Source organism: Pocillopora verrucosa, chromosome 4 (assembly GCF_036669915.1).
Source record: "Pocillopora verrucosa isolate sample1 chromosome 4, ASM3666991v2, whole genome shotgun sequence".
Taxonomy (NCBI): Eukaryota; Metazoa; Cnidaria; class Anthozoa; order Scleractinia; family Pocilloporidae; genus Pocillopora; species Pocillopora verrucosa.
The window spans coordinates 12,371,755-12,399,752 of record NC_089315.1 but is presented as its reverse complement, the minus strand read 5'-3'; the positions used below and the strand labels follow the sequence as shown (position 1 = coordinate 12,399,752).

Sequence of the window (27,998 nt, the reverse complement as noted above, 5' to 3'; positions counted from 1 at the left end):
AACGCCCAGATCTGCACCGAGAGTTGCAGGTGAAGCGATTGGAGCTGTGTGGGTGCATTTCAGCAACTTTAACTTCCGTTGAAGCGTACATCTCACTACAAGCTTTTAACAGCCTCAGATAAGGCCGAGCGAAAAGTAAGTTGTTTCATTTATTATCCAATTTCACGATTAGTTAGCCCTAGCATAGCAGATGCTTTGTTGTGGAAAAACATATTCCTTTTTCTATCAAATCTTTATGAAAATTGTTGTCACCAACTAAAGTACCTACTTCATAATATGTAAAGGCATTTTATCTATGCTTGGTACGTTTTCTATACATTCTTGTGCTCTCTTTAATTTGGATCATCACAGCGATGTTCTGGGCAGTACAATTTGGCAGATGGCGTGACAGTTTTGGCTCAGCTCTAAGTTTTAAACTCTGATAGAGCACGCTCTTTCAATCAGTGACAACGCGTGTTATATCCGAACTTTGTTATATATCTGTTCTGACCTAGTTGCTGCCCGTGCACGGCTGTTCATCAAAAGAAGAAAAATGAATATGATATTGAAATATTTTACCAGACATGCACCATTAAAACATTTTTTTACCTGAAAACGTTTATTGTTCAATAGATTAAGCCGTTTTGCAATCGACATGTAAAACACTGGAATAAACGAGGTCAGTTCAACGTGATTTTTCCTAAAAACTATTTGAGACTGAGGCTTACGCGGAGGTGTCTACAGCTTGAAATGTATCTTGCAGCTAGAAAAATTCTTTGTAAGTTTGTTTGTTTGTTGCTGTTGTTTTTTCTCTCGCCTTTTCCCTTAAAATATATTCGGCACAATGCTTACAGCTATTATCACATGATCTTACAGCATTTTGAAAATAGCTCCGGAATTATCTCTTGGAATCAACAAACACGGCTTTTTAAAATGCTCGAGAAAAGAAAAAAAACGGGGATACAGTTCGTGTTGTAGGCCGCAAAGCTAAAAATGTGAGGTATTTGTTTTCTTTGTTTTAATCTGATTTTGTATTGTACTCTAAGGTAAAATAAAGAATATCAACAATCTGAAAAATGCAAAAAAAGATCACTGAGCCAGATTATTGATCAACCCAACGCAGTTTTATCAGTTGTAAATTCATTTTCTTTAAAAACTTTTGCATGTTATCATAGTTGAGGAAATTCTTCTAATAGTGAATAATTTTCCTCTGGTGGAAAAGCTTTTCAAGAAACATCGTTTATCCTTTTATCTGAGATAAAAATCTTATAATTTTAATCATCGCATGTCAACATTTCAATTGAAGTCCATTTGTCCTCACTAAGATTATCCAAGACATCCACCATCCGCTATTGTCTCCACTCAAAAGTTATTTTTTCGAATTGGCTGGCCACGAGTAATAAAATGTTCAATCTAACTTCCAGATTCATTTATTTCTGAATTTGTTTGCTCGCTATACACCACGACAACGGCGAACAAACAACGTAGTGCAATATTCACTCTGAAATGTTTTGCCAAGTCGGTTCATCTGAAGCAGGAAATTTACATACGCTGGAAGCGCTAGCTTCTAACACACTCTGAAATTATAATCTGTCTCTGCGCTTTTTCTGTAAATAGAGTTATGTTGCTTCAATTGCGAAGAATTAAAAAACCAGAAATAAAGGCAAAAGAACAAAAAAAAAAAAAAAAAAAAGAAATATCGTACACGAAAACACTTGTTATTGGTATACTTTTTTTTTTAATGCAAGGAAACAGAACATTGGATCCGTTTCTGACGTTTCTAAGCTCCAACTATTCCGGCAATGCGGTCTTATATCGCATCTCTATCATCTTCAGTGGCATTAGTAAGGCGTTATCGCTACTAGGTGTGTCTCTTGACAAGGGACCAACGGCTCTGACTTATTGGAATAGAGGAGCATCATCAGGAATTATTGTCATGATTTAAAGCATGACTTTTCATCGAGATGGGAAGGGGAGTGTATTTGTGCATCCTAATCCAACTAAGCCGTATGCCCTCGGTTGTAAATAAATTTTAAGAGAGATGCAAGTCACTTTATCAATCACATCACAAGTAGTCTCTCTGTTTCACTTTCGTGTTACTGATAAAAACTAATGACATAGATTCACTCTTTGGCCGGAAGAGGAAAAGTGTGACTTTTTAATATTCTAAAATGATAGAGACGCAACTTAATAGCAGGAGAGTTAAATGGTATGGAAAATGTTTAAATGATATGTAAATATTACCCTAAAATTGAACCAAGAGGTAGACTGAAACGCAATTCACTTTTAATAATTAATAAGGAATCATGTTTTTACCTTTCATACACAATCAACGTTCGTTTTTTACATTTAGTATATTTTATAATAGCGTTAGTTTGTATAAAAAAGTTTAGTTTGGGAAGTTTAGGCAAATATATTGCGTTTTCATAAATTTATCACGTTCGTATAAATCAGGATTCATGTTTAGGACGTGAAAATCAACAATGTTCTGACACTTTGACGTTTATGGACCGACTGACGTTTCACTCAAAATTCGCGCAGGAAAAGTAAAATTAGTTTGAGTCAGCGGGGGGTTCGAGTTAACCTGGTTGAAGTTAGCGGGGTTCTACTGTACGCGGAAACTGATATTACTTATCGAACTTTCACATGCTCAAAAAAAGTATCTTGCTCTGCAAGCTTACGTAGTAAACAAATAGTTTATGGTTATTGAGTTAGAGCTGAAGGATGCCATAAGCTTCTGATGAGAGTATATCCTAATGCATCTTTCACAGCCGTATAATAACTAATCCGCCCCTCGAGCCAACGACACACATTTGCATTTGATCAATTTGTCTGAGGCAGATGTGTTTACCTCAGCCTAAAAAAAGTTAGATACCTCGTGAAAACTGGCGAAGTAAAGAATATAAGGTTTTTTTTTCTTTTTGTTTAAAGTACAGTACTTGCCAGTACCTAAACTTCGTTAAAATCATGTTCATAAACTGACTTTTAGTACGTGGTTTGGTTACATTAAATGTTGGAATGAATTGCTTCGAGTGCTTTAAATTTAAGTATTCTGCATGCTAACTGCTTAACAAAAGACATTTTTGCGGAATGCTAATTGATTTTCTAATCACTTTATTTTAGCCATAAGCTGAGAAGTTGAATATTGTTGTTTGCTGCTAGCTCTAGAAAATTGGTAAGATCTGAGAGACAATTCTGAGGAAAAGCAAGCTACTACTTTTGTCACTGATTTATTTCAAAAATGAAATTTTCCAGGTTGGTTAATTTCTGCATACTTTGGAAAAGTATAATATAATCGTAATATATATCTGGCATCTGTAAGGTGAGATTTTTTTTAGAAACAGACTAAGGAAGTCCCCTTGAAAGGTTTAAATCCGGTCGCTAAAAAGAAAAGGAGACGGGAAGAAATGCTTTAAAAAAAAAGATTTTCTTGGTAATAATGTAAAATTGTTGAATCCAATAAGGTGGCTGCCGTGATAAATAACACATTCAGTTGACAAGAAAAGACATTGTAACTTTTCTACCATTTTTAAATTAATTCAGCATTGAGCCAACCTGTCATTTCGTTCCTTTTTTTTTTTTTCTTTCATAAAACAAATTTAAATGTGTCTTATTACAAGAAGTTAACCTTGAGTCACACCGCAAGGGCAGCACCTGTCTCATTATACTTCACTGAAAAACAGACGCCTCTTGTCAAGTCAAAGAGTCTTAACTAAATGATTAGAAATCAAGTCTGACGAATTCAAAACCAAAGCAGTCTTGTCTAAGAGCCAAAATGGCAAAACATTGCTTCGACGATGGTTTTATTCATGGGACGTTTTTTGCACCGACGATGACGGAAGCCGAGATGCAAGATTTTAACCGCTTCATAATTCTTTAACAGATTTCATGCAAAGGTTGATAAAGGTGTGTGATTGGGGTTAAACTAGACGTCTTTTTTTATTTTATCCAAAATATCTTTTGAGGAATTAAGCTCGTCATGACGGCGACTGAAGACATGAATTAAAAAAATGTATTTACATATTTACAGCGCCTTTTCGATTCGGTGTTCTTGGAAAAAAAAAAAACAAAGTAATCACGACATCCTTTCGGAAACGAAGGTATAAACGACATGTACTAGATACATGTAAGTAGCCTTGAGTGCTAGGAAACGTAATGTCTTAATGTCAACTAAATCATGAATAATTTCATACATGAAGATCAAGCGAAATATGTTTCTCCTTTCTCTAAGGGTGCTAAGTTCTAATTTTTTTAGCAGGGACGTGACGCTTGACCAAAAACGTTTGTATAGGTAATCACATGATTTCGAGTGCAATTTGGAATAAATAAGCACGAGTACTAACAAAATTGCACGAGCCCGTAGGGCTCGTGCAATTTGTGGTCTTTGAAAAAATTAACAAGTGCTTGTTTATTCCAAATTGCACGAGAAAAATCATGTGATTACGTATTAATAATATACATGGAAAAATACGAGATGGCTTATCATAATTAAGCATAAGCAAAGCGTGCGCATCAAGTGCAAAAATAATTTATTCAAACCGTGCGTTCGGTCAAAACAACCGCGTACGATCAAAACAATAATATGCAATGATATCTTCACATCTTTAAGGCGCAAAAATGTTCAAAGTCCGGCTAAACAGTTCAAGGAATTTTTCAGTCTGTGTCCGAATCACTTTCGATGAAATGGAAACGTCGTTTCCGAGGTTTAACCATATTTGTTTTTAATTTCGGCGTTGGATCGCTCGAGCAAAGTGTTAAACTGGGTCGGCTCGTAATTTTCGATTTCCTTAGCAACTCCCATCTCTAAACACCACTTTTTTCACCGACAACCAAAAAGCAGAGCTTTTTACATTGTTTTCGTTGTTTGAGCTGTTTTTCAGCGGCGGTGGCGAAAGAAAACCTACTTAAAACGCCGGCCATTGTTTCGTTCGCAAATTTTCAAATTTTCAAATTTTGTTGCGACATCCAAGGCTCGCATTTGATTGTCTATCTGTGAGTTTCTTCGATTATTGACCAGTCAGAATGTCTGGTTTGTTACTTTCTTTGCACTGAATTAACCCTCTTCTGCACTGAATTAACTCTTTTCTGCACTGAATTACCTGAGAACTGCACTTATCTTAACCAATCAGAACTGAGTAATTTTTCCATGTATATTATTAGCACAAATACAGACTGCTGCTCTTTGCACTCCTTCTTGTCTGACAATGTCGCATGTCGCATGTCGCATGTCGCATGTCGCATGTCGCATGTCGCATGTCGCATGTCGCATGTCGCATGTCGCATGTCGCATGACAATGTGGGTCCCAAGCAACGGACGCTTATACTAGCTTAGGCCGGACTAAGATAACATATACTGTCATTTTGATGCTGTCCGTACAGAACCATACATTTCTCCTAATTAAGCCTAACAACCTGTTGGTAGTATTACAAATATGATTTATATGTTCCCTCCATCTAAGTCTATTTTCTATTTCATCTCCCATATAAGTACAGATGGGAATTCACATTTTCTAAAATTTTGCCACAGAAGTATAATTTTGCTAGGGGTGGTTCTCACTTAGGTGTACAATACTGTACGAGTCAATCTTTCCATTGACCAGGTAGTATACCGCTTCCCAAGGATGATTGGAAAATAACTGAAGGATGTGTGCGACTACGTAGGTAGTTAGCTTAAGTAGCCAAGGATAAAGGCTGTTAGGACTAGGCGCTTTTTGATCGTCCTTTAAAGATTGCAGATGTTTCTTGACACCATTTCAGCTGAATATTAATGAATCGATTTCTGGGATTGTGCTCGCGCGGCCTAAGAGACGGGATGTTATTCATGTCTTCGGACTCATAAGGGCTGCAGAAATGGGAGTTCAAGGCTTCGGCCTTAGCTCGCGCATCAGAGAGCAGTTTGCCACCGACCTCCAAGTCTGCTACTCCAACCTCTTTGTTCCTTACTTTCTTAAAACGGGACCAAAAAGCTTTAGGACTAGTTTTACAGGCATCTAGGAGGAACTCAGATGTCTATTGGTCCTGAGATTTTGATAACGCTTTGTGCAGAGCTTTCCTGGTGACTTTAAAGTTGGCCCAGTCCTGGGGTCTGCTAGGTTTTTTTGCTCTGTTGTATAGTTTCGTTTCTTCCGATAAAGGCGACGGTGACAAAATGTAAACTAGGGAAGATTATAACGACTTGAGGCTACTTTGTGAAGCACGTTGTTTTGTAACTTAGTTGATATAGCTGATGCAAATCAAATTCGTCCCACTGTTGTGCGACAGGTATAGCAGATAGATCTTTTAGGAAGTAACTCTGACAAGTTGACATGTCCGACTTGATTTTGGCTGCATTAGCTTTGCTCTTTATAAAGACTTTCCTCTTCTGCAACCTTTCCCTTTCAGGGTAAATCAGTAGATCGAAGAGTTCCATATCATGGTCACTTATACCAGCAGTTACTTCTAGTTTCTTAACCACAGAGTCATCATTGGTAAATACCAGATCTAAGATATTTTGGATTCTGGTGGGGGAATTTACTAGCTGTTTAAAGCCAAATTGTCGCTGAATGAAGAGGCAGTTCGCGACAGAATGTGACTGATGGCAATCGGTGGCACAGTTATCCTTCCAATTTATATTTGGTATGTTAAAATCTCCGGGCAGTACTGATAAAATCATTGCTGTTATTTTAAGTAGTGAGAGTTCCAGCTCCTTAAGGTTACCGATGCTACCGTCGAGATTGTACCATCGGCCGAATGCTTTTGACTGCAATACGTTCTGTCCCGCCAGCAGGTCTCAAGCGCGCCAACAAAGGCTGTTCGTTCAACACCAGATAACCAAACAACACATATGTTGTATGTTCATTTGGTCTATGTACCTGACTAATTAGACAGTGAGAATTTCCAGCAGATGGATTTGTAAGGTCTCAAAATATAATCCTGTTGTTGGTGTGGTAAATCAAATAGTTCTCGACCGGACAGTTTAGGCGGGAAATGCCACAAGTCGAATAATCATGAGTAATTGCAAAGGTAGTAAAAAAAAGCTGAGCTTGACAACGACATTCGGGAACTAATAAAGGATAATGATTACATAAGTTAACGATGGATGCCTCAAATTTCAGTCAAATGAGAGACAAAAAGCGGTCTCCTGATATAAATTAGTGTGAATTCACTTTTTCATGCCCACTTGGATAGTGTACACCTGAGGGTTATTTTTAATCTCTTCTTTACCCTCTTGGGTAGTGTATACCTGAGGGTTATTTTTAATCTCTTCTTTACCCTCTTGGGTAGTGTATACCTGAGGGTTATTTTTAATCTCTTCTATACCCTCTTGGGTATTGTATACCTGAGGGTTATTTTTAATCTCTTCTATACCCTCTTGGGTGGTGTATACCTGAGGGTCATTTTTAATCTCTCCTTTACCCTCCTTACACGGCAGTCGCGTTAGACCATATTCACAAGTGTGAATTTGCTGACGATGACCCAAAATGCAATAACGTTGTTTCAGAGGAAGGTGGAGACTAGCTTCTACCCTGTTATAGTCGATTTTGGCAAGAGTTTTGCCTTCGGAAAAGCTAAAAATGCTGTTTTAAAACCTTCGCATTTAAAAGGTCATTGTAAGAATAGTTGCAATACGCCAAAGCTTGTGAACCGAACGGGGAGTCCATCGGTTGAAAGTGATGTGTATTCTCTGGCTTATTTAATCAACACAGTTTCTGGACTTTTAAGTTCAAAACCATGACCTGTATAAAGAAGGGTTTGTCGAAGTTAGCCTTAAATAGACCTAGGCCTTCGATTACGGGGGTTGAAATCAACTTTATCGGTGCCGCCTTTAAGGCTATTTTTTGGTTTCTTATTTTTACATGTTTTGAATTGTTCTTGTTATATTTTGTTGTGACATTTGGCCAGAACTATTTGTGGACCTTATTTTAACGATTTACTGTTGTCTTCTTTAAAACATACTTTTTTTATTACTGGCGCTTAGTGATACGAACCACTATAGAAGACGAGGTATCAGGACCAGGGTGGGTATGAACACCCCCAAATATTAAAGTAGCAGAGGTCGAGCTCTGAAATGTTTCTGTGCTATTTGAATAATACTATATACGGCCTTTCAACCATCTGATTTCCTTTCTTCTCGACACAAATACTGGCATTTCGTTCGGCACAAAGAAACCATCATAAACAGTCCCAGGGGGAGCTTAATAGAAGGCAAATGCGTGCGGTGAGATAATTTCGGGCGTTCCCAGAGGGGTGCTTGATTGAAAAATGCAAATACAGCGTTTGCATTGAGATCGATCCAAACGTTCAAGATCACCGAGGACATTTGATTTCCTCTTTATTTTGGGTAGATTTAACCCCAATTCCTACTACATTTTCCAATCTCTTTGATGGTTGCACAAGTCTAGCAGATGTTCGGTTAGTGATTTAGCTCCTGAAGTAGCATAAAAAGGGCATCAAATACGGTGGTAAAAAAAACACCTCTGCTCATTATGCATGCATGTTTTTTTTTACCTTTCATGTTCATGTTTGTCCCTCTAACGGGCTCTCATGCTAAACCGTTTTTTTTTTTTTGACTTGCATTAGCTCTTGAACGTTTCTGAGAATTACCAAATTAGTGTAAGGCACTGACCCAGAAACGTTTAAACTGTTAAATCTCAGAAATGATTAACCCTCTAAGTCCCACTAGTGACCTCGACAAAATTTCTCCTTACACCATCAGTTCGATATCAAGCAGACAAGAAATGAGATGAAAGAAAAACATCAAGCTGGGTATTACTAGTTAATCCAATTCCAAATTCTCCAAACTAAAATCACATAAATTGTATGGCAGACAGTAAGGAGAATTACTAATGAAATCTTGGGAGTTAAAGAGTTAACATATGCTTTCTCTTAGCTATATTGATATACAGTTGCAGGTAAACAGGTGATGAAGACAGATATAACCAAATTCTCTCATCTAATTTATAAGAAATGCTTGGTAGCATGAAAAGAAAAAATTTTAAGAGTTAAAGAGTAAATAAAATGCAATCCTCGATAAATGGAATTGTTAAGAGGTTGGCTAAATGAGGATCAGTTATGTCAGGGGCTTTTCTCATCCATTCAAGGTTCTTGCCTATAGGCTGGTACTGAAGATTGATTGTTATGTGGGTTTAACTCTCATTGACTGACCATGTCGCTTCTACCGAAGGTAACCGAAGGGTTGGCCAGACGCAAAGCAAGTGTCAATGGATGCGACAGACATCTTCCTGCAAGAGTTTAGCGCAGTTGATGGTGTCTCTCAACCAATAAACAGGCTAGAAAGGAAGCTCTTTGCGGCTATAAAAAAAGGAGATCTGGAAAAATTTAGGACTATTCTTGACTTTTCCAAAACAAAATGCGACCTGAATTGTGTCAACAGCTCTGGTAAAACACTTTTACAAGAAGCGGTAGATGTGGAAGATGCTCCTGTCCGAAGCAGTATAATCAAGTCCTTACTGAGCGAAGGAGCTGACCTGGATCTAGCCTTGTTATACGTGGTACGCGTTGATGACGTGAGAAGCTTGAAAATTTTACTGAAATTTTATGGTCCTCCGTTGTCGGAACCTTTTCCACCTTTGTCTCCATGCATTAGAAAGTATTCGAAACAAGAGCTCCACATGACACCACTGATCCTGGCGGCCTGTTTGAGGAATTTCCAAATTGTGAAGCTTCTTCTTGAGCACGGATTTACCATTTGTGAATTGCAAAGTGATTCTCAACGCCCCATCGAAGTCGTCAGCGAGAAGCTGGGACCTGCCATGCTCCGGTTGAACAGGTATCGAGCTCTTGCAAGTCCTGTGTACATGGCGGCTTCATTTCTGCAAAACCCGTTCAGCGGTCCGGATCCTGTTCATCGCGCATGTGTTCTTAACAAGAAACTGTCTGACATCGCTGAGCAGGAGTATGAATTCAGAAAAGAGTATTTGGCTCTCAGCGATGGCTGTAAAGAATTTGCCGTGGATTTGTTGAATGAATGCCGCTCAATGAAAGAGATCAGGTGTGTTATGGAAATGCAGAATGAAGATAAAGCGCTGCCACACGTCCAAGGAAAGCTCAGTCTGAACATTCTGGAGTTTGCCACTGTCACTGAAAATGAAAAGGTACTTAATCTAAGCGTAAGTTTAGTGGTAGTGCACCGATTCAAGGCTATCTTAATCAAAATAATCAGATATATTTAGAATGGTTTCGAGCGTGACACAAGTTTCCCCGAGGCGATAACCAGATAACCAAAGGAAGAACCCTTACACGCATGCAAACGTTCCTACGATCAGCCTTTGTCCACAGCGAGAACTTAATGCTGCGTTTTGATAAGTTCAAGCTGGTCAAACACTTAACGCATGGCCAACGGTGTCAGAAGTGGGCCATCTTTTTGACTATTAGCTTGTCACTGACTGTTTTGCGCACGATTCAAAAGATCAGTGGTGTAACGATTGCATGATGTTCACATATCGTGCGGTACCCCGCGCATACCTGACCTCGTATCGAATGATTACGAGATTTCCTTTAATTTGACGGGATCATGTCCCACTCCGGGAAAGGAAGGGAAACTTTGTCACGCACAGTACGGTAAGGTGCTTTGTCACAAAGCCCGATAATGGGTCTAACTTTTGTTGTCAGGGGTATGTTACACATCTGAGCATATAAACGCTACCCTAAAACTAGTATAGGTAATTACGTGAGACTCGTGCAATTTCGTTGTCTTTAAAAAAAAATTACAACAGCTTATTTACACCAAATTGCAAGAGAAATCATATTACCTACAACAGACATGAAAATAGACAATAGACATGATCAAAAAGCATCACAGAAAGTCGAGACAGACGAAATTTTAACAGCGCGCGCACGCTATTTGTAATTTGCACTCGCGTTACAACTTTGCACTCGTGTTCAGCTAATCAGAAGCACGTAATTCTTACATGTATATACATCATTACATACGGAAAAACACTTTCATTGCTTTGGGAACTAGTGAGGTTAACAAGGCTTCAGAAACTTATTTGGCAAAACTTAAAAAAAGTGTTTCACCTTTTGCATTTGCAGTTCGTCAGTCATCCTTACAGCCAGCTTGTGTTAAATTCCGAAATATACAGAGATGTCCCATTCTTGGAGAAAAGTTCATGGAAGCAGTTTATCCTGATATTATTGGCTTTCGTCTGGTATCCTCTGTTCTTCATGGTTTGGTTGGTGTTGGACACTTTTTTTCCGAAGCACGAAGTGTCAAGGATGTTTCACTCTCCCTGCGTAAAATTCCTTGTTCATTGTGGTTCCTATCAAACATTTCTTTTCATGCTGTTTTTGTCTTCATTTAAATTTCAGAGCGATTTTCTACAGTACGCCATAGCTGGTAAGTGAAGGCAAAGGAGAAATTCATCATTTTGCAAGTTGACATCTAGCACATCTTAACAATAAGTGCTGCCCTATTTATTCCGAACGTCATTTTTCTTAGCCTTTCTTGTCTAAATTCTAATAAGGATATTGGTAAACAGCCAGCTTCGAACCGTAATTAGTCCGACTGCAACCTTTGACTATCTTTGGCCACTTAGTATTGGAAAGAAGAGTGTTCATCTATGGCAGAGACTTAATATAAGGCTTGGTACATGCAGGAAATCTCTACAAATGAACTCCGAGTAAGGCAATGTCTCTGAAAAAACTGAGTAAGCGCCTCGCCAAAAAAAAACCCCTTAACCCTTTAACTCCCAGAAGTGATTAACATGCAACTTCTCCCTATAATATCCATACAGTATCTAGCGAACAGGTAATGAGAATACTCAAACTTAGACAGGTAGAAGTTATTGATCTATAACCAAATTCTCGCAAGTGATATACAAGGGAATGAGTTGAAGCTATTAGGAAGAATTAACAATCAGATCTTCGGAGTTAAAGGGTTAAATTGCGGTAACTTGGGAACAATTCCGATTTACGGCTTGATGACACTTCAGCCACTGACCGAACCTCAGATGGAACTTAGTTAGACACATACTCAATGCGTATAATTTGATAATGAAGTGCAAGTCACACGAAACTGCAGCCTGGCACTTTCTCATACCGAGGGAATATCGGTTGATATTTTCTTGTCCATACTAAACTTTGTTACGTCACCACCAGCCTCCCTGTTAAAATGTTTGTCTTATTGACACTTAACAATTCTTTCTCGATACGCAGATTGGGTAATTTTCATGTTTGTGCTCGGACATATCGTGGATATTGTCAAACAATTCTACCACGTGGGAAGAGTCCGTTTCTTTTCCAGCCATTGGAACTACCTGGCTGTTGCAACAGTGTTATCATTTGTTCTTCATTACATCTTTTGGTGGTCTGGTCGCTCAGTCCTTGTAAAGAAACTGGAAACTATGACGTGGGCCAACCACGCCGATGAATTTTCGTACACGATCGTATTGGTCTCCGACTGTTTTTTTGCAGTGGCAATCCTGCTGGCCTTCACTCAAAACCTGGCCTTTATTCAGGCCAACGCGACAATTGGTCCTCTACTGCAAGCTTTCATGAGAATGATGTTTGATGTAATGAGATTTTTCTTTTACTTTATATTTGTCTTTCTCGCGTTTGTGGTGAGCTTCACCAAGCTCTACTTACAGTATGCTAAGGCCAGACAGTATTTCCTTACGAGTTCAGGTGATTCAAATCAAACAGATCCTCTTCATCTTGAAAGGTGAGTCTAAATAGTTTGTGCTGTTCTTAATTTTAACAAGTTACGGCAACTAGTTAAGAAACGGTCAAATTTTCATCTTCTCAGAGAAAAGAAACAGCAACTTTTCGCAGTCAGCCTCAAATAATTTAAGGATGCATATTTTGACATTCCTTAACCGTAACGCGTATTGAGCAACTTATAAGCTGTTCGACTAGAGATGATACATCCTTTCTAGCTGTTCGATAATTAAAATGTGTACTTTCCGTCTTGCAGTATTTTAGACAGTACAAACACGATCTTTTGGTCGCTGTTTGGTCAGATAGACCCCAGCAGTTTCAAAATCTCCGAAGCGGAGTATGGTGTTATTTGGAGAACTGGAATGACCTTATTTGGTGCCTTTAACATCACAGCAGTGCTGGTAGCCCTCAATATGCTGATCGCGATACTCAACGACTCTTACGTCCAGATAACGGTAAGCTGTATTCTAAAAAAATTGGTTATTTCATCGGTGTCGTACATGCTCGGAATTTTTGTTGGTTCAAGCAAGTTCCGGTATTGCACCTTTGAGTCTTACCAAATCGTAATTCATCCTGTTTAAGATGTTCGTGTCACTCATCAGATTTTCAAAACTTCATTTTATTAACAGGCCAACTTGGATGCTGAATGGAAGTTAACAAGAACCAGATTGTGGTTAAACTGGATTTCCAAGAAGGGCGTTCTTCCTCCACCATTCAACTTGGTGTATTTGTTTGTTCCCATCGTATGCTTTATTCAGCATCTTATCTCAGCTTGCTGCTCAGAGAGAGTCTTAGTGAGTTACTCTAGTGATTTACTATACTGAGCAACGTAGGCAAAGTTTCCTCCTAAATTAGATTCAGGCAAATGTAATGGTGTAATGAATAAACCACCCTGATATCAATGACATTCACTGACATCTAAAGCTGTTCCATTGACAATTAAACTAAAATTGACCTGTTAAATTACCTAGTTACTCCACTATTATATATTTTTTCGTTTTGAGTTCCAATCCGGGTAAATTGTAAATCTCCTTGCAAATTTAAAGTTTCATCCTTTTAACTAAAAAAGTTACGCTGAATGTGAAAATATAACTGATCAATAGATTTCTATTGATTGTTCGTCAATGTATTAAATACAATTGTCTTTATAGTAGCTTTTTGCTGCCAATTTATTTTCAGTAATACAAGCCAAAAAGCCACTTTTTTCTTTTTTTATAGTTACTTTGGAAACGACTTTTGAAAAAGAAACAAAAAATCAGCTGGAAAGTTGACAGAATTAACGAGAAGGAGGTACGAAGAACTGAATAACCGCTCCTTAACATGTTAAGGCTTGAGTGCTAGGAGCTCAGTGATTTGACACTGACTTACAGCTGATCATTGCAGGTTTAACAGTTGGGTTTCGTCATTAAGGGAAGATGATAGTGACTATATTTTGGGTAAATGATCTACGGTCCCTGTTTGTTGTCATGTTTGTTTAACCTTGTGGATCCCATCCTTGAAAGAAAAACGGGATAAATGTTTGATCCTTTCCTTATCGAGCTGGAATGGTAATCGAGCACGATAAATCCATGTTTCCCAGAAACAACTGTTGATCTGAAAAACGATCGTTTACTTCCCCGCTGAAGAAAACAACTTTGAAAACAAATTAGACGTGGTTTTCTTTGAATTTTGGGAGACCTGTGGCCCTTTTCTCAATGCTCCTGGTAACCTTACGCGCTCGAGGCCGTATTCAAATATTTTAATCTAGGAAAAAATACCTGCGGTCTTACCTCAACGCCCTATCCATTCTTTTAAATTTCCTGATCGTTTGAATTTAAAAAAAATTATTAAATCCCTCGTAATGTAAAAACTGCGAAAAGAGTAGATTTTTGGAATTTGAAACTAACGAAATTTTCGAGAAACAAGCCTTTAGTTCATTGCTCGTCCTGAATATATTTATGTGATGGATTAAATTTGTACTCCATATATGTTGCCATCTCAGAGACGAGAAGTGATTCGCAGCCTTATCCTAAGGAATCTGGCGAAGAAATCATACCACACAGAGGCTGAAACTGAGCCAGTCGACTCCGACGAAGAAAATGAGAACGAAGTGGCTGTTACCGTGTTAGAAGACAATTGTTTACACACCAGCCAAGTAAACACGAAATTATGAACATGGAAAATGTTTTTTTTATTGTCTTTGTTGCTATTAAATGTATGTTAAGAACATTTGATAACCTGATAACATAATTGCTTTTATATTACTTTGGGCCACCCTAAGAGTGGTGTAGATCAACGTCGTGGGTTGGAAATCAGGTTATTCATTATGGATTTTACTTAGGGAAGGTCGGGCATTCTAATTTATGTTTTACTGCTTCATTTTTGATAATTTGACGATTTACACTTATGTTTAACAGCAAATTTCAAAAGGTCGGCATGATATTTCCTTAGGAATACATTACTGTAAAAATTTACAAGTTGTTCCCTTGCTATTTAAAAATCAAAATATATTTTAACGCTGTGATAATTTTTAAATTCGCGATGGTTTTTAAAAAGATGTAATATGTTTGATAAGAAATGCTGGACTAAAACTTTATTAATCTAAGGTAAATGGTTTAGTTAATTTTTTTCAAACAATGTACAACATTTTTTCAATGAGCCTTGAATATAAATAAACAACGATCGATTGTACATCATACCGTTTTGTATACTTTTTCCTTTTTTTTCTCTCTCGTTACTGGATAATCCAATTATTCTTGCAGATTTCACTAACATCACGTTACATTCTGAGATTTGAGACTTGGAAGCGTTTTACGCTTAACATTGCGCTATTTTTTTGGCGGTAAAAAGTTGTTCTTATAAAGGATTGACGGGTAAAATTTATCGCCTAACTGGGCCTCATCATCATGGCATAAAGCGAGTTTTATTGAGGTAGTTCCGCTTAAACAATAAAAAGGCTTTTGGAGCTCATTCAAGGGTGACCGCGACCACTAAATAGAAGTGACCGCTTAATAGAGGTGAAAACTGATGTGCTTAAGCGAAAAAAATTTCGGAACTTTGACAACCGACTGCTGAATACAGGGTAACCGCTTAAAACGGCGCCGCTTGGTACAGGTTCGACCGCATATAGCGCTACAAAAAATCTTAAATTTACTTTTATAGTTTCCATCTTTGATGATGGGTCCTGGCCATCATTCGTTTATCTCTTCATTTTTCTACGTACATCATGAAATCGTACGACCTCGAATGAGTCCTATTTTTCAATCGCGAGGGTTGTCAGAAACCATAAACTGGGCTGTGACAAACAAATCAGATTTGCGCATTTTGTCATTAATTATACCAAATATGCAACAGGCAGCATAGGATAACAACTAACAGTTGCGCCGAAACATTTGCTTTTTCTTTGAGGGTTTCTTAAATTGGTTAAATAAAGCGATAGGCGTAAATCGTTTTTCGTTGAGTAGATTATGACATCTTACAAAACACGCTGTTTGAATTTTTTCATCATTCCTCGCCCAATTTTTTTTCTGCAAGGTGATCAATATATGCTTTCCTACTATTTCTAATTCCTTTTCAGTATAAAGGCTTAAAGAGATTAAGAGATGAAGAAAGGTAGTTGAAATAAATCAGGCCAGATTTTACTCAGAGAAATCATTTGAGAGAGAAAACAAAATTAAGTCAGACAGAAATGATCAGAGAATTAATAATTTGGAGCAAAATTCATGAAAATGAACACCCCTAATTGCCTTTATACCATTGAAATCCCTGACAATCGCATTATACAAAAAATTAATTATTACCATGCATTACTCAGCTCAACTATACTTGTTACCTACGAAATAAAATTGTATACATGACGTTAGTTGAACTGGTCAGTTAAACTAGTGTCATATTCTCTCGTTAAAAGAGGTGAAATGAACATAATGACAATTGCCACGAAAAAAATGAATATTAAATGTGGTCTGTTAGAAATTTTCTCGGCAACCGAGAGAGAAAAAAAGCATGACGAGAAAATAAGAGGAATAATTGATACCCTTTTAATTAACCTAAACTTTTGCCAATTACTCCGTCGTCGATACCGGAGACATTTAAACCGAGTGTCAAAATACCTGCACGAGGGCATTGTATATTTTTCAAAGAATCTAATTTACCTGTTTAACAGATCCCACAACAATTCAAACACAACGCCAATCAAGTTCCATTATTCTCTGTTTCCTCAGCGTAAACAAAAGCGTTCTTTTACATGCGTGTGGAGCTCGCGACTCATGTCTTGTACTTTCAAGTTTTGGTTTATGAACTTTGAGTTTCCGTATTTTTCTTTCTTTTAAATGTCACAGTACGTTTATGAATCGCTTTCGGACCAAACTGTGAAGGAAGCCACATCTATTAGCATCTATTTGAATAAGAATAGCAACTTTTGTTATCTACCATAATCTTCAATGGGCTCTGACACGTGAAACGAACGGTGCTCGTAGATTGGCCAGGTATTCACCTGTTTATAACTGTATCTAGCATCTTCACACCAAGAAGCTTGTCTCATTGGCATTAGAAATCTGGCAAGTTTACATGCCAAATTTGAGTGTAAGTCTACTTAAGCACCAATATTCTTAGATATGAACACACTTATGCTCAGAGGCGGTACCTTATTGTTGATCAGCATCTTTGGCTTGTAGCGCTTTGTACCAACAGAATCTACTCGTCATTAATCATTACTACTAAACAACTTACGGCTTGTTTGAATGTTCTTTTCGTCTCTGGTTATGTGAACAGAGCGAACTTAGCTCTGCCAGCGACACGACTTAAGAAGTGAACCGGACATATTTCCGAAAAGTTGCTACACCGAGGAGTGCGGAATATTCTCTGCAGTTATTAATCGCATAATTTGTAATGGAAGGCATAGAGATTCTTCAGCCAGAGCTAGCAGTGAATGGTATTTGTTGGCATCCAGTGAGTAAAGGGGAACGAAAGCTTTTGAAGGCAGTAGCAAGAGGAGATTTGGATAAAGTTAGAATTGTGTTAGGTTCCTCACTGAAATGCAGTGTAAACAGTGTAAACAACTCTGGTAAAACAATTTTACAAATTGCTTCAGAATTAATTGAATCTACCGTCCGAAATGACATGATTAACTTGTTACTTCATGGTGGAGCCGACTTGGAACTCGCCTTGTTGCACGCCGTGCGCGAGAGTGATGTGAGAGGTGTTGAAATTTTGCTCCAGTTTCACGATCCTTCATCACCAAAGCGGATGTCCCCGGATTCAATGAGCTTAAAATACCAACGTCACTTCACGCCATTGATCCTGGCGGCCTGCTTGCAGAATTTCAAAATTGTAAAACTCCTCTTGGAACATGGATTCTCCATTCCCAATTTACCGATTGATTTAAAAAAGCCTGTTGGCTCAGAAATCAACTTTGATGGGAAACTGGGACTCACTTTGTTTCGTTTAAACAGATACCGAGCTTTGGCAAGTCCCGTGTACATGGCGGCGTCGTTTCTCCAAAACCCCTTCAGCGATCCTGATCCTGTCCATCGCGCATGCGCTCTTAGTAAGGAATTGTCTCACATGGCCGAACGGGAGCACGAGTTCAGACAAGAGTATTTGGAGCTTAGTGATGGTTGTAAAGAGTTTACTGTGGATCTGTTAAATGGATGCCGCTCAATGAAAGAGATCAGGTGTGTTATGGAGATGGAGAACGAAAAAAGTACACCATTAAACACGGATGGAGTGGTTTTGAACATTCTGGAATTTGCCATAGTTACCAGGAATGAAAAGGTGTGCTCATCTTTCTTACCTATCATTTTAAACGTTTTCCTACTTGCCTTTCTGGCTCTCTGTCTGTTAACCTTAATTTTTTTAAACTTAGTGACGAACCCAAGCTTTATTACCTATTCATATAGAAGATGAACTCTTGAAAAACACAGGCATTTACTTTCCGGCGGCTTTTTTCTTGAAATCGCCTCTCCTTATCGGGATTCCTAAACTCAACAACTAATCATACATGTTATTTTCAGTTTGTCAGCCATCCTTACAGTCAGCTGGTATTGAAGTCAGAAGCCCTCAGACATGTCCCATTCCTGGAAAACAGCCCAGGGAAAAGATTTACAGTGGTGCTTTTATCATCTCTTTTGTCTCCTTTGATCTTTGCGATTTGGCTTGCTTTCGAAACCTTTCTGCCCAGACACAAGGTAGCCAGAATGTTCCATTCACCTTGTTTAAAATTTCTCACCAATTGCGGAGCTTATCAAATTTTCCTTTTCGTGCTTACTTTGACTTCGTTCCAACGAGACACGCAGTTCCTGGAATATTCCATCACTGGTGAGTACAGAAGAATATTCAGCATATTGTATTCAGCATATTGTATTTTTTATTCCAGCTAGATTTCCTTGAAGACTTGGCTTATTTTCTAAATGTCATGATCAAGCAGGCCAGAAATAAAATAATTTAAGAACAAGAACTTACAATGCTATCACTATACTCAGTTTTAAATGATGGGAAAAACGTTTCACCTTACAGCGCATGCATCATCTTCAGTCTGAAATTTAATACTGGTTCACTTAAGCAATTCTACCCAAATTTCTCTTTGCAGATTGGATTGTTGTGGCATTCGTCATCGGACACTTGGTAGATTTTGTTAAAGAAGTTTTTCAACAAGGAAGAGTTCGCTTCTTTGCAAACAAATGGAACTATCTAGCTGTGGTTAGAGTTACCTTGTTTGTTCTTTGTTACGTCATGGTTTGGTTTGCCCGTACAAGTATTGTAGACAGAGGGGATTCTTTGCAATGGGAGAACCATAGCAACGATCGTTCCTACAAGGTTGTGCTGTTTTCCGAGTGTGTTTTTGCTGTGGCAATACTTCTTGCATTTGCGCACAACTTCTCATTTATCGAAGAAAATGCCGTCATGGGCCCATTGTTACAAGCATTCATACTGATGTTGTTTGATGTAATGAAGTTCTTCTTTTTTTTTGTTTTCGCTTTTCTGGCATTTGTTGTGAGTTTCACGAAGTTATACGTGCAGTATGAGAAAGCTAAGGATCATTTTATTTCAAGTAAAATGATCACAAACGAAACAGACCCCTTGCACCTAGAAAGGTGAGTAAGGGAATTTGTGATTAGCGGTTTATTCTCTTATGAGATGAGTTGATAGATTCACGATAGAAAAGTCATCGTTAGGTGTTTAACAAGTTTTGAAACAATTTTGTTTTCCTTCCCTTCTTGTTCCTCTTCTCCTTTTTCGTCGTTCCCTTCCTGTTGTTGTACCTGATCTTAATCTTTCTCCTGCTTTTCCTGTAGTAATGATTCCAGAATACTTCCCTTTAGTAATTTATTAAAGTACTTAAATTGTATCTGTTCGTAGGTTTTCAAGCAGTGTTTCCACCATCTTTTGGTCTTTATTCGGCCAAATCGACCGTGACAATTTTAAAATCGACGAGACAGAATATGAAACAATATGGAGAACAGGCATGGTGCTGTTTGGTGCGTTCAACATTGTAGCAGTATTAGTTGCTCTGAATATGCTAATCGCCATGTTGAATGAATCTTACACAAGGATAACGGTAAATGCAACTTTGAATAGATTGCTGCTCCTTAAGACGGTTATAAATTTGCAGTATATTTTTTACTTAGATCACATTTCCAGTGTCTTAAAACTAAAACCCAAAGTAATGAAAGCAACCAATCGGGGCAAAGAAGGTATCATTGAGAGCCAATGAGGAATCATTTTAAAAGCAAGCAAACTGCTCCTGGGCTAGGGGAAATGGGAGTGGTCAGTGCGCGATTGGTTTTATTCTTGGATCTTACTGGTTGAGAATGTAGCTCGATATTTTTCTGAACCAATCATATAGCGAAGTTAACCCAAACGAAAGCAATCTTGGATTATTTTCATTATGCTCAGCCGTTGAAATCGCAAGCGTTTGTTATCTTTCGGGACGTGAGCCAAGAAACTAACTCTGGTCCACAGCCTCGAGGCTAACCGGAAATGTTTCAGGAATAATGACGTAAAAGCCCAAAGTCCGCTAGCCCGCTATTAATTTTTTCGCCGGGGAGTTTTAAATCAATGATACTAACGATTTTCTGTCAATAAGGATGTGCGATTAACGAGGAAAACCCTTATCTATGGTATATATGTATTTCATGTCGATAAGTGTCATTGCTTTCAGCACGGTATGGCACATACATCTTTTATTTTTCAACGACTTTTATTTAACTTTTTTAACAGACCAACTTAGATACTGAGTGGAATTTTACCAGAACAAAACTATGGTTAAGCTGGCTTTACAAGAAAGGTATTCTCACTTCCCCTTGTAATCTTCTCTACCTGGTTCTTCCACTTTTTTGGGTTTTAAAGAATCTTTTGGGAGTTTGCTGCCCAAGAAAAATAAAGGTGAGTACGTTGTAGGAAGGATTTTCATGATTTCTGCCAGATACTAAAAAAGGAGTGTGGGAGGGAGGGAGGGAGGAAGGGAGGGAGGGAAGGAGGGAGGGAGGGAGGGGGGAGTTGTGAGTCCGAGTGCAGCTAATACAGAAGAAAGAAAAAGGAAGCACTGATCGACTGACTCTGATTACTTAGCCTGTCATCATTTAGCCTTTCATCATTTAGTAATAAGCGATGTCTAGTACCAGCAGAGCGATGGGAGGAGGAGATTTTTTTGGGGTGATGTCCTTATTGGGTGTACTTGGAAAACACACCGAAACATGGCAGATGATTTCAAAATACCTTTTCAACATGTGTGTTACGAAAAACTTTGGTGTTAGTGTTTCTTATAGAGATTATCAAATTATGATGGCCTTCCCTTAAGCAATGTTGAGAGCGAATGCTTCGACTAAAATGGAAAATACGAATATCAAAAAGGATGAGGGTATCTGAGGTTTCTTCCACTGAATTATCATGTGATTTTTCGTCAACTCTTGAAAGTTGGCAAACTACGATTCGTTCCTATTACTGCGAGACAAAAACCACTCGTGATCAGTAGCAATTTGTGTAACATATTTATCTCAAAATAGTTATTTGTGGGAAAGTTCGTTCCGAAAAAGCCAAAGCCCTCCTGGAAAATAAGAAGGACTAACGAAAGAGAGGTAGGAAGGCAACGCATTGTATTAATCTTGTGAGCAAAGATTTATTCTGTTTTCGATGTCCTGTAGAATATCTACGAACCCTCTTTTAAGAAACGAGTAAGAATGTGTCAAAATGGTAATGTTGCATTGAATTTTCTCCAGCTACATTAGGCAAGAAAATCAATAGTAATTAGTAGAGTCTAATTTCATTTAATGTAAAATATTTATATCACAGTTTTCTTTCTGCCATGGCGAAAGTAAAACCTGGCCCACCAGTTACAATATTTCCTTAAGGTACAGCTGAAAAAGATACCTTGAATTTTCAGAGACGAGAAGTGATGCGCCATCTAATCCTGAGGAACTTGGCTAAAAAGTCATGTCATTTAGAGTCTGGTAACGAGTCAGATGATTCGCACGAAGAATATGACATTGAAAGCACCGTCTCATTTCCGAACAATGGTGGCACTGGAAACTTTTCCCATAAGGAAAATGGATACACGGGAAAAACGTATTTGTGAATATGCATACATACATACATATATATATATATATATATATATATATATATATATATATATATATATAAGTTAAAGAATTAAAGAGGACGCATCGATTCTCTGTAACTCTGAGTTTCGCGCCTAAGCACTCGTCAGACAGAACTTTCATCCATCTGACGGGCGCTTAGGCGCGAAACTCAGAGTCACAGAGAATCGATGCGTCCTCTTTAATTCTTTAACTTATATATGCTTAGCTCTGCTACCGTAGCATTGAGCACTTTATGCTAAGGTAGACTCTACCCCCACATTCATTTATATATATATATATATATATATGTATATATATATATATATATATATGTATATATATATATATATATATATATATATGAAGACAGGGAGTTGAAGCTGGAGTCTCACGCATTAGCTATTATATACGTATTTAAAGAAAAATGCGTGTACATCCCGACGGGTGATTATCTAACAAAGTTCTAAACGCTATACATGTTTCCGTCATTTAACGTTGGCCTTCTCGCAAGAGCGAGCACCTAGATACCTGGGGTGTAGAGCCGGCTGGCCTCAACTTTTGATCCCAGTCCCTGCGTTTTGCGCAGGTTTGCGTCACTATATAACGTGGGTGACTGGACGATAAACATGAAAAAAGGGGGTAGGTTTCTAAAGAAACTGTGGTGCTGCTTCGGTGGGAGAGTATAACAGGGTAATTTAGTATTACCAACCGAGTTGATAACATAAATTGGCCACCGTAAAGAGTTTAAAGGCTGACGTTTCGAGCGTTAACTCTTTGTGTGTGGTTTGAAATGCAGAAAAAGGAGCTGCGCTCGAAACATCAGCCTTTAAACTCTTTACGTTATCAACTCAGCTGATAATACTAAATTACCCTGATAAACACGAAAGCCTTACTAAAAAGCGCAAAAAGAGATACCGTTCATGATCTGTTTGTGTAATCCTGTGCCGATTATTGCTGACTATTTCAAGTTGTCAACTTTCGCCTGTTGCGGCCGCGTGAGATGGAGCAGAAGAGTTCTCATTTGTTGTCAAAATTGATTAACAACAGAAGAGCTGTATTGCTACCAAGAGAGAATGATGAAATCCTTAATAATGAAATATTTCAAGCTTTTATTGTCAAAAACGAGCAGTATGATCAAACCACCGATTTGAAACGAAAAATTTCAATAGCCATTTACCTTTTTAGAGCGACTGATTTTTTTAACGCTACTGAACTTAGAAAACTAACGCTTAAGGCTTTGACCGAATTTTCGTGTATTCTAGATATTTGCATAGTAACGTATTTCTCGCTAATTTAGCTGGTGCACAATTTTATTTTTGCATTTAAAAATGAAATGAAAATGAGAATTTCATTTTCCGAGAAGCTAATTTAGAAAGTAATTCCATCTTAAAATCGTAAAAACAGAAAAAGGGGGTAATAAAACCAGCCATTTTTTATCGATGATTCTTGTCTTGCAGTTTCGCGAGTGGAATTAAAATAAAATAGCTGCTTGTTAAGCAAGAATTGGTTTTATATTTTTTTTGGGTTTATTAAATTGATATTGTGGGGCTATCACGAATTCGTTGTCTTTTTGTTATCGAAGCAGACATTTTCCGTGACAACGTGAGCGTTAAGTTGAACCAGTTCTGATGCGTTTTTTGTCAATGTAGTAATCCATTTTGGAATGGTATTATCCGTTTTCCTCTTGTCTCTTCGTAATTCCCAGTCTTCGTTTTAGGAAGAAGGAGAACTGTTCCTCCTTTTTCTATAAATTCATAGCATTTGTGTTCTAAAAATATTCTGGGCTCAAAGCCAGACCCAAAGCATGCAACTTTGCTATTCTTCCTACCCCCAATAAAAAGTGTAACGAACTCAATCTTCGTGTATCGCTGCAAAAGTTGTGTTAACACAGCTTCTACTTTTATTGAGAAACCATAATGATTTACTTGTTCCATTTTCTGGTAAAACACAACAGAGAGGAAATTAATATTTATTCAGCCTGAATAAAACTAAACTTGAAATTATCTCAAATTGAATATGCTATTTATGCTGTCATTAAGGTGACAAAATCTTCACGTTCAAGAGCTCTACTAAAATGAGTTTAGAGGCATACATAAATATCTAATAAATCGGAGAGTTTATAGATCTACTTTCTTGGAGAACGCCATCTACAAATAAAACTTTATGACATAAAAGATTTAACCCTTGCGAAAGGGAGACCTGATTCATCACTAAAACGTTTTTTTTTTCGCTCTCTGTCAGATTCTCTCCATTAACGCCATAATTTAGAATTTGCAAGGAAAATATTTGTCTTTTTAGTTAACACACGTTGAAAAAATTAGCTCCCACGTCAGAAGTCAATAAAAAATTAACACATTAATATCTTCTCAGTGAGTTTGGATCGAGACGTTTTTGGAAGCAACACGATTTTATCATCATATTGCCATTAAGTTTCCCAAACGTCAATTTTATTTGTCTAATCTGACATAAGATATGCAAATATTATATCGTATCCATAAGGGTCTTTGTTGGGTTGTTAGTTCGAAATGAAGAATCTTTAATCTCATCTTTGAGTGTAGTGAGATCGCAAGCAAGTTGTGGCGAGCGGTTCGAAAGTAAAAAAGGTATCTTAAAATAACTAGCAGTGAAAGATTCTCTGGGTGCAGAAAAGGCTGATATTTTTGGCTTTAAGTTTTACCGTTAATCATCAATTAAAAATTAGAAATTAAACCGCCATCTCCTTTTTGACAAAAACTCCTTGGGATGGGTGTAAAGTCTCCCCCCTTTGAGTTAGGCTTAAACTTCTCACAGCATTTGTACGCTTGCAACAAGGCATTCCAGAATTGACACTACAAATTAACTTAAATCCGTCTCGATAATTGGAACTCTGTAAGGCATATAACAAGGGGTTGAAGAAAGAGTTTGAAAACAGTAAAACCCGAGAGGTTCTGTGAAGTTCAAACAAAACATCGTAGTTCTCCTCGACAGTTTTTCTGTCAGCCGATACCAAGAAAATGAAATATACGGAGTATGGCAGCGAGCACGCAGCAAAGACGATTGCCAACCAAATTACAAGACGAGCTAATTGTTTCTTCGCTTTCCTTTCTTCATCATTGCATGTCGATTCCGAGCAAATTGTTCTGGTGAAGTACAATCCACGAATGATTTCAAAATAACAGAAGATGAGTATCGAGGAACTCATGAGGCCAAACCCAGCACAGGTGAAGATGATGAAGGGTTTGTGAAGGAAATACTCATCCAAACTCCAGGGGCGCTTGCAAGGATATTTGGTTGAAGAGATGTTGTATGTATTAGCTTGAATATCTGGTATGCACGATAGTAGAGCTAACAGCCACAGAACTGCTATAACATATTTCACAGTTTCTTTAGTCAGCTTTGCAGTGCGAAACGGTTTCACAAGCGCCATATATCTCTCCACGGCGATGGTAGAGACTGTAAGCACGCCTGCGTTTATGGTTATAGGAACAATAGCATTTCCCACAAACAACTTGCAGATCACGTCTCCGGTGATACCCTGTAGGTGAACTTTCGTTATGGCAAAATCGTAAAAACCGGGACAGAGTAACAATGTGATCAGGTCGGCCACAGCCAAATTCATCAGCAGATAGTTTGTAGTTGTGTGCATTGAAGAGTTTTTCCACACAATTGTTATAATGATGGAGTTTCCCACAATACCTGGAAGAACGATCAGCGAGTAAATCACCGCAAAAACGATGTCCGCTGTGGTTAAGGGACCATCAGCTTCAGAGCTAGACAAGCTTGCGTTGATCATTTATCCACGTGGTTGGATCTCTTAATTAGAAAACCACGAAAGCTGTTTTCGAACTCGCGATTCTAAGCTTTTTGGAAAAGCGTCTTCCCTCTCCTGTTTTCAGCTGAAAAAATGATGAAGGAGACCTTATCATTTTACTGAATATTCGGTACTTTAGTGAAAACACTGCTGTTGGCTTGTCAGGCCAAAAGTCGACAGCCTTCAAGTTGTTGTTTACATATACGAGTTGAATGCAGGTTAAAATGTAAATTTCTCGCCGAAAACGAAATGCTAAATGTTACGTTGCAGCCGGATATATTTAAACTAATGATTGATTATCAGTTCGGAATAACCTCACGAAGAAGTTTCCTCATTTTATCTTCGGTCATTAATTGTTTGAAGTCATGAATAACAAATATTGAATTTCGTGCCGATATTGGAGCATATGGGCTATTTGTTTCATGAATTAATGCATACAGACACATTTGAAGAATTCAGTTGCCTCACGTCCAAAATTTTTTGCCAAGAGGCACCATAACATCGCCAGAAATCAAGGACATTTCGAGCCCGCTAACAATTATCAGCGGTATATCGTACTATACTCCGGAACAATAGAATATCAAGAGAATTCAATATGGCGGCGATCACGGCTCGATCTGCAAAGAAGAGTGTTTCGTACCATGACTTATACAATTTGAGCACCGCAGATCTTCTATTTGATGAAAATAAAAAGAAAAGAGGACCTGCAAGTAAATCTTTGGGATTGTTCGAGGCAGAGCGATGACATGATGTCAGAATTTTGATTTGCTTTAATTTAATTTTCGCGCTAAGACTACTAACTTTGCATTCAATGCCTGGCATATTTTTATTCCGAAAAGGACCTAAGAACTAATTCATTCATTTCCCTGCAAGAACATAAACAAATATGGCCGACGATTCGAAGATCAGCGTTGCTCGTGTTTAACTATTTCAGTCATAGTTTTCAACATGGCGTCTCGTCACTTACTCAACATGGAAAATAAGGGATATTCTGGCGAGTTGGGAAGTTTTTGGATGGGAGGAAATGGCAATTTTACAAGATATTCGGACGCTTCGAACTCTGTAGCAGTCAATTCGATCGAGAGCAGTTGACTTTATTGATGCACTTTCCTGTAATAGGCGAGTGTTTGAGATAGAGAACGACGGATTTTTAAGAACTGTATGGCGAGGAATAGGTCAATGATCAATGACAAAAGAACTGGCTCGGGAAGTAAGTGGTTTCTATTTATCGAGTCCCTGTGAGGTTTGATGAATAGCAGAATCAGTACTGAATATGTCTCGATCGAGAGTAGACCGGACCATGAGCTCCTGACTGTTATATTTTAGAAATCTTTACAAATTTCCATACAGTTTCTTATATTATTTGTACGCCATTATGGACGAAATGCGCAAGCGCGACCGCCATCTTGTCCAATATTTCTGCCGATGATATGATCAGAATATCTACAAAAAAAGGTTTCTTTATCATTGAAATGAACAGTTACTCCTCATCACGCGTTCGAGTACGGCGTAGTAACAAAGCTTCTATTATAGCACAAAGGAGAGGTATACAGCTCCCTTGTGCTCGTAATATTTTAAGTAACGGTGTAAATAGTCTTTTGAAAGGCATAAAACAATAATAGTCGATTGCACTGAGTTTCTTCAACTGTATACCCAAAGAGCTCTCGTGACGCCTGATGAGTATTTGCCCTTAAAATTTCGTTTTATTCGTTGAGTAGATTATGACAGCTTACAAAACACGCTGTTTGGATTTTTCATCATTCCTCGCCAAATTTTTTTCTGCAAGGTGATCAATATATGCTTTCCTAGTATTTCTAATTCCTTTTCAGTATAAAGGCTTAAAGAGATTAAGAGATGAAGAAAGGTAGTTGAAATAAATCAGGCCAGATTTTACTCAGAGAAATCATTTGAGAGAGAAAACAACAAGTCAGACAGAAATGATCAGAGAATGAATAATTTGGAGCAAAATTCACGAAAATGAACACCCCTAATTGCCTTTATACCATTGAAATCCC

The 27,998-nt window shown here is 38.0% G+C and overlaps 2 protein-coding genes across 2 annotated transcripts; one reads left to right on the top strand and one right to left on the bottom strand.

Moving 5' to 3' along the window:
* The first annotated feature begins 16 nt into the window (after positions 1-16).
* On the top strand, positions 17-22,186 carry LOC131795958 (uncharacterized). Its single transcript, XM_066165300.1, has 14 exons — positions 17-135; positions 9,143-10,073; positions 11,014-11,317; positions 12,136-12,640; positions 12,893-13,091; positions 13,266-13,430; positions 13,855-13,926; positions 14,618-14,783; positions 17,510-18,387; positions 18,627-18,930; positions 19,202-19,706; positions 19,972-20,170; positions 20,833-20,997; positions 21,995-22,186. The coding sequence occupies exons 2-14, from the start codon at positions 9,180-9,182 to the stop codon at positions 22,184-22,186; spliced, it is 4,548 nt and encodes a 1,515-aa protein (XP_066021397.1). The 5' UTR covers positions 17-135; positions 9,143-9,179.
* Positions 22,187-24,477: 2,291 nt separating this feature from the next.
* LOC131796051 (galanin receptor 2b-like) lies at positions 24,478-26,188 on the bottom strand. Its single transcript, XM_059113704.2, has one exon. The coding sequence runs from the start codon at positions 25,963-25,965 to the stop codon at positions 24,898-24,900; it is 1,068 nt and encodes a 355-aa protein (XP_058969687.2). The 5' UTR covers positions 25,966-26,188; the 3' UTR covers positions 24,478-24,897.
* Positions 26,189-27,998: the final 1,810 nt, after the last annotated feature.

Excerpts from the sequence above, each read along its gene's own strand:
- LOC131795958 (XM_066165300.1), top strand. The coding sequence starts at position 9,180 with ATGGATGCGACAGACATCTTCCTGCAAGAGTTTAGCGCAGTTGATGGT. Across the intron at positions 13,927-14,617 it reads ACAGAATTAACGAGAAGGAG|AGACGAGAAGTGATTCGCAG; the intron begins GTACGAAGAACT and ends TTGCCATCTCAG. Across the intron at positions 20,998-21,994 it reads GCTGCCCAAGAAAAATAAAG|AGACGAGAAGTGATGCGCCA; the intron begins GTGAGTACGTTG and ends TTGAATTTTCAG.
- LOC131796051 (XM_059113704.2), bottom strand. The coding sequence starts at position 25,965 with ATGATCAACGCAAGCTTGTCTAGCTCTGAAGCTGATGGTCCCTTAACC.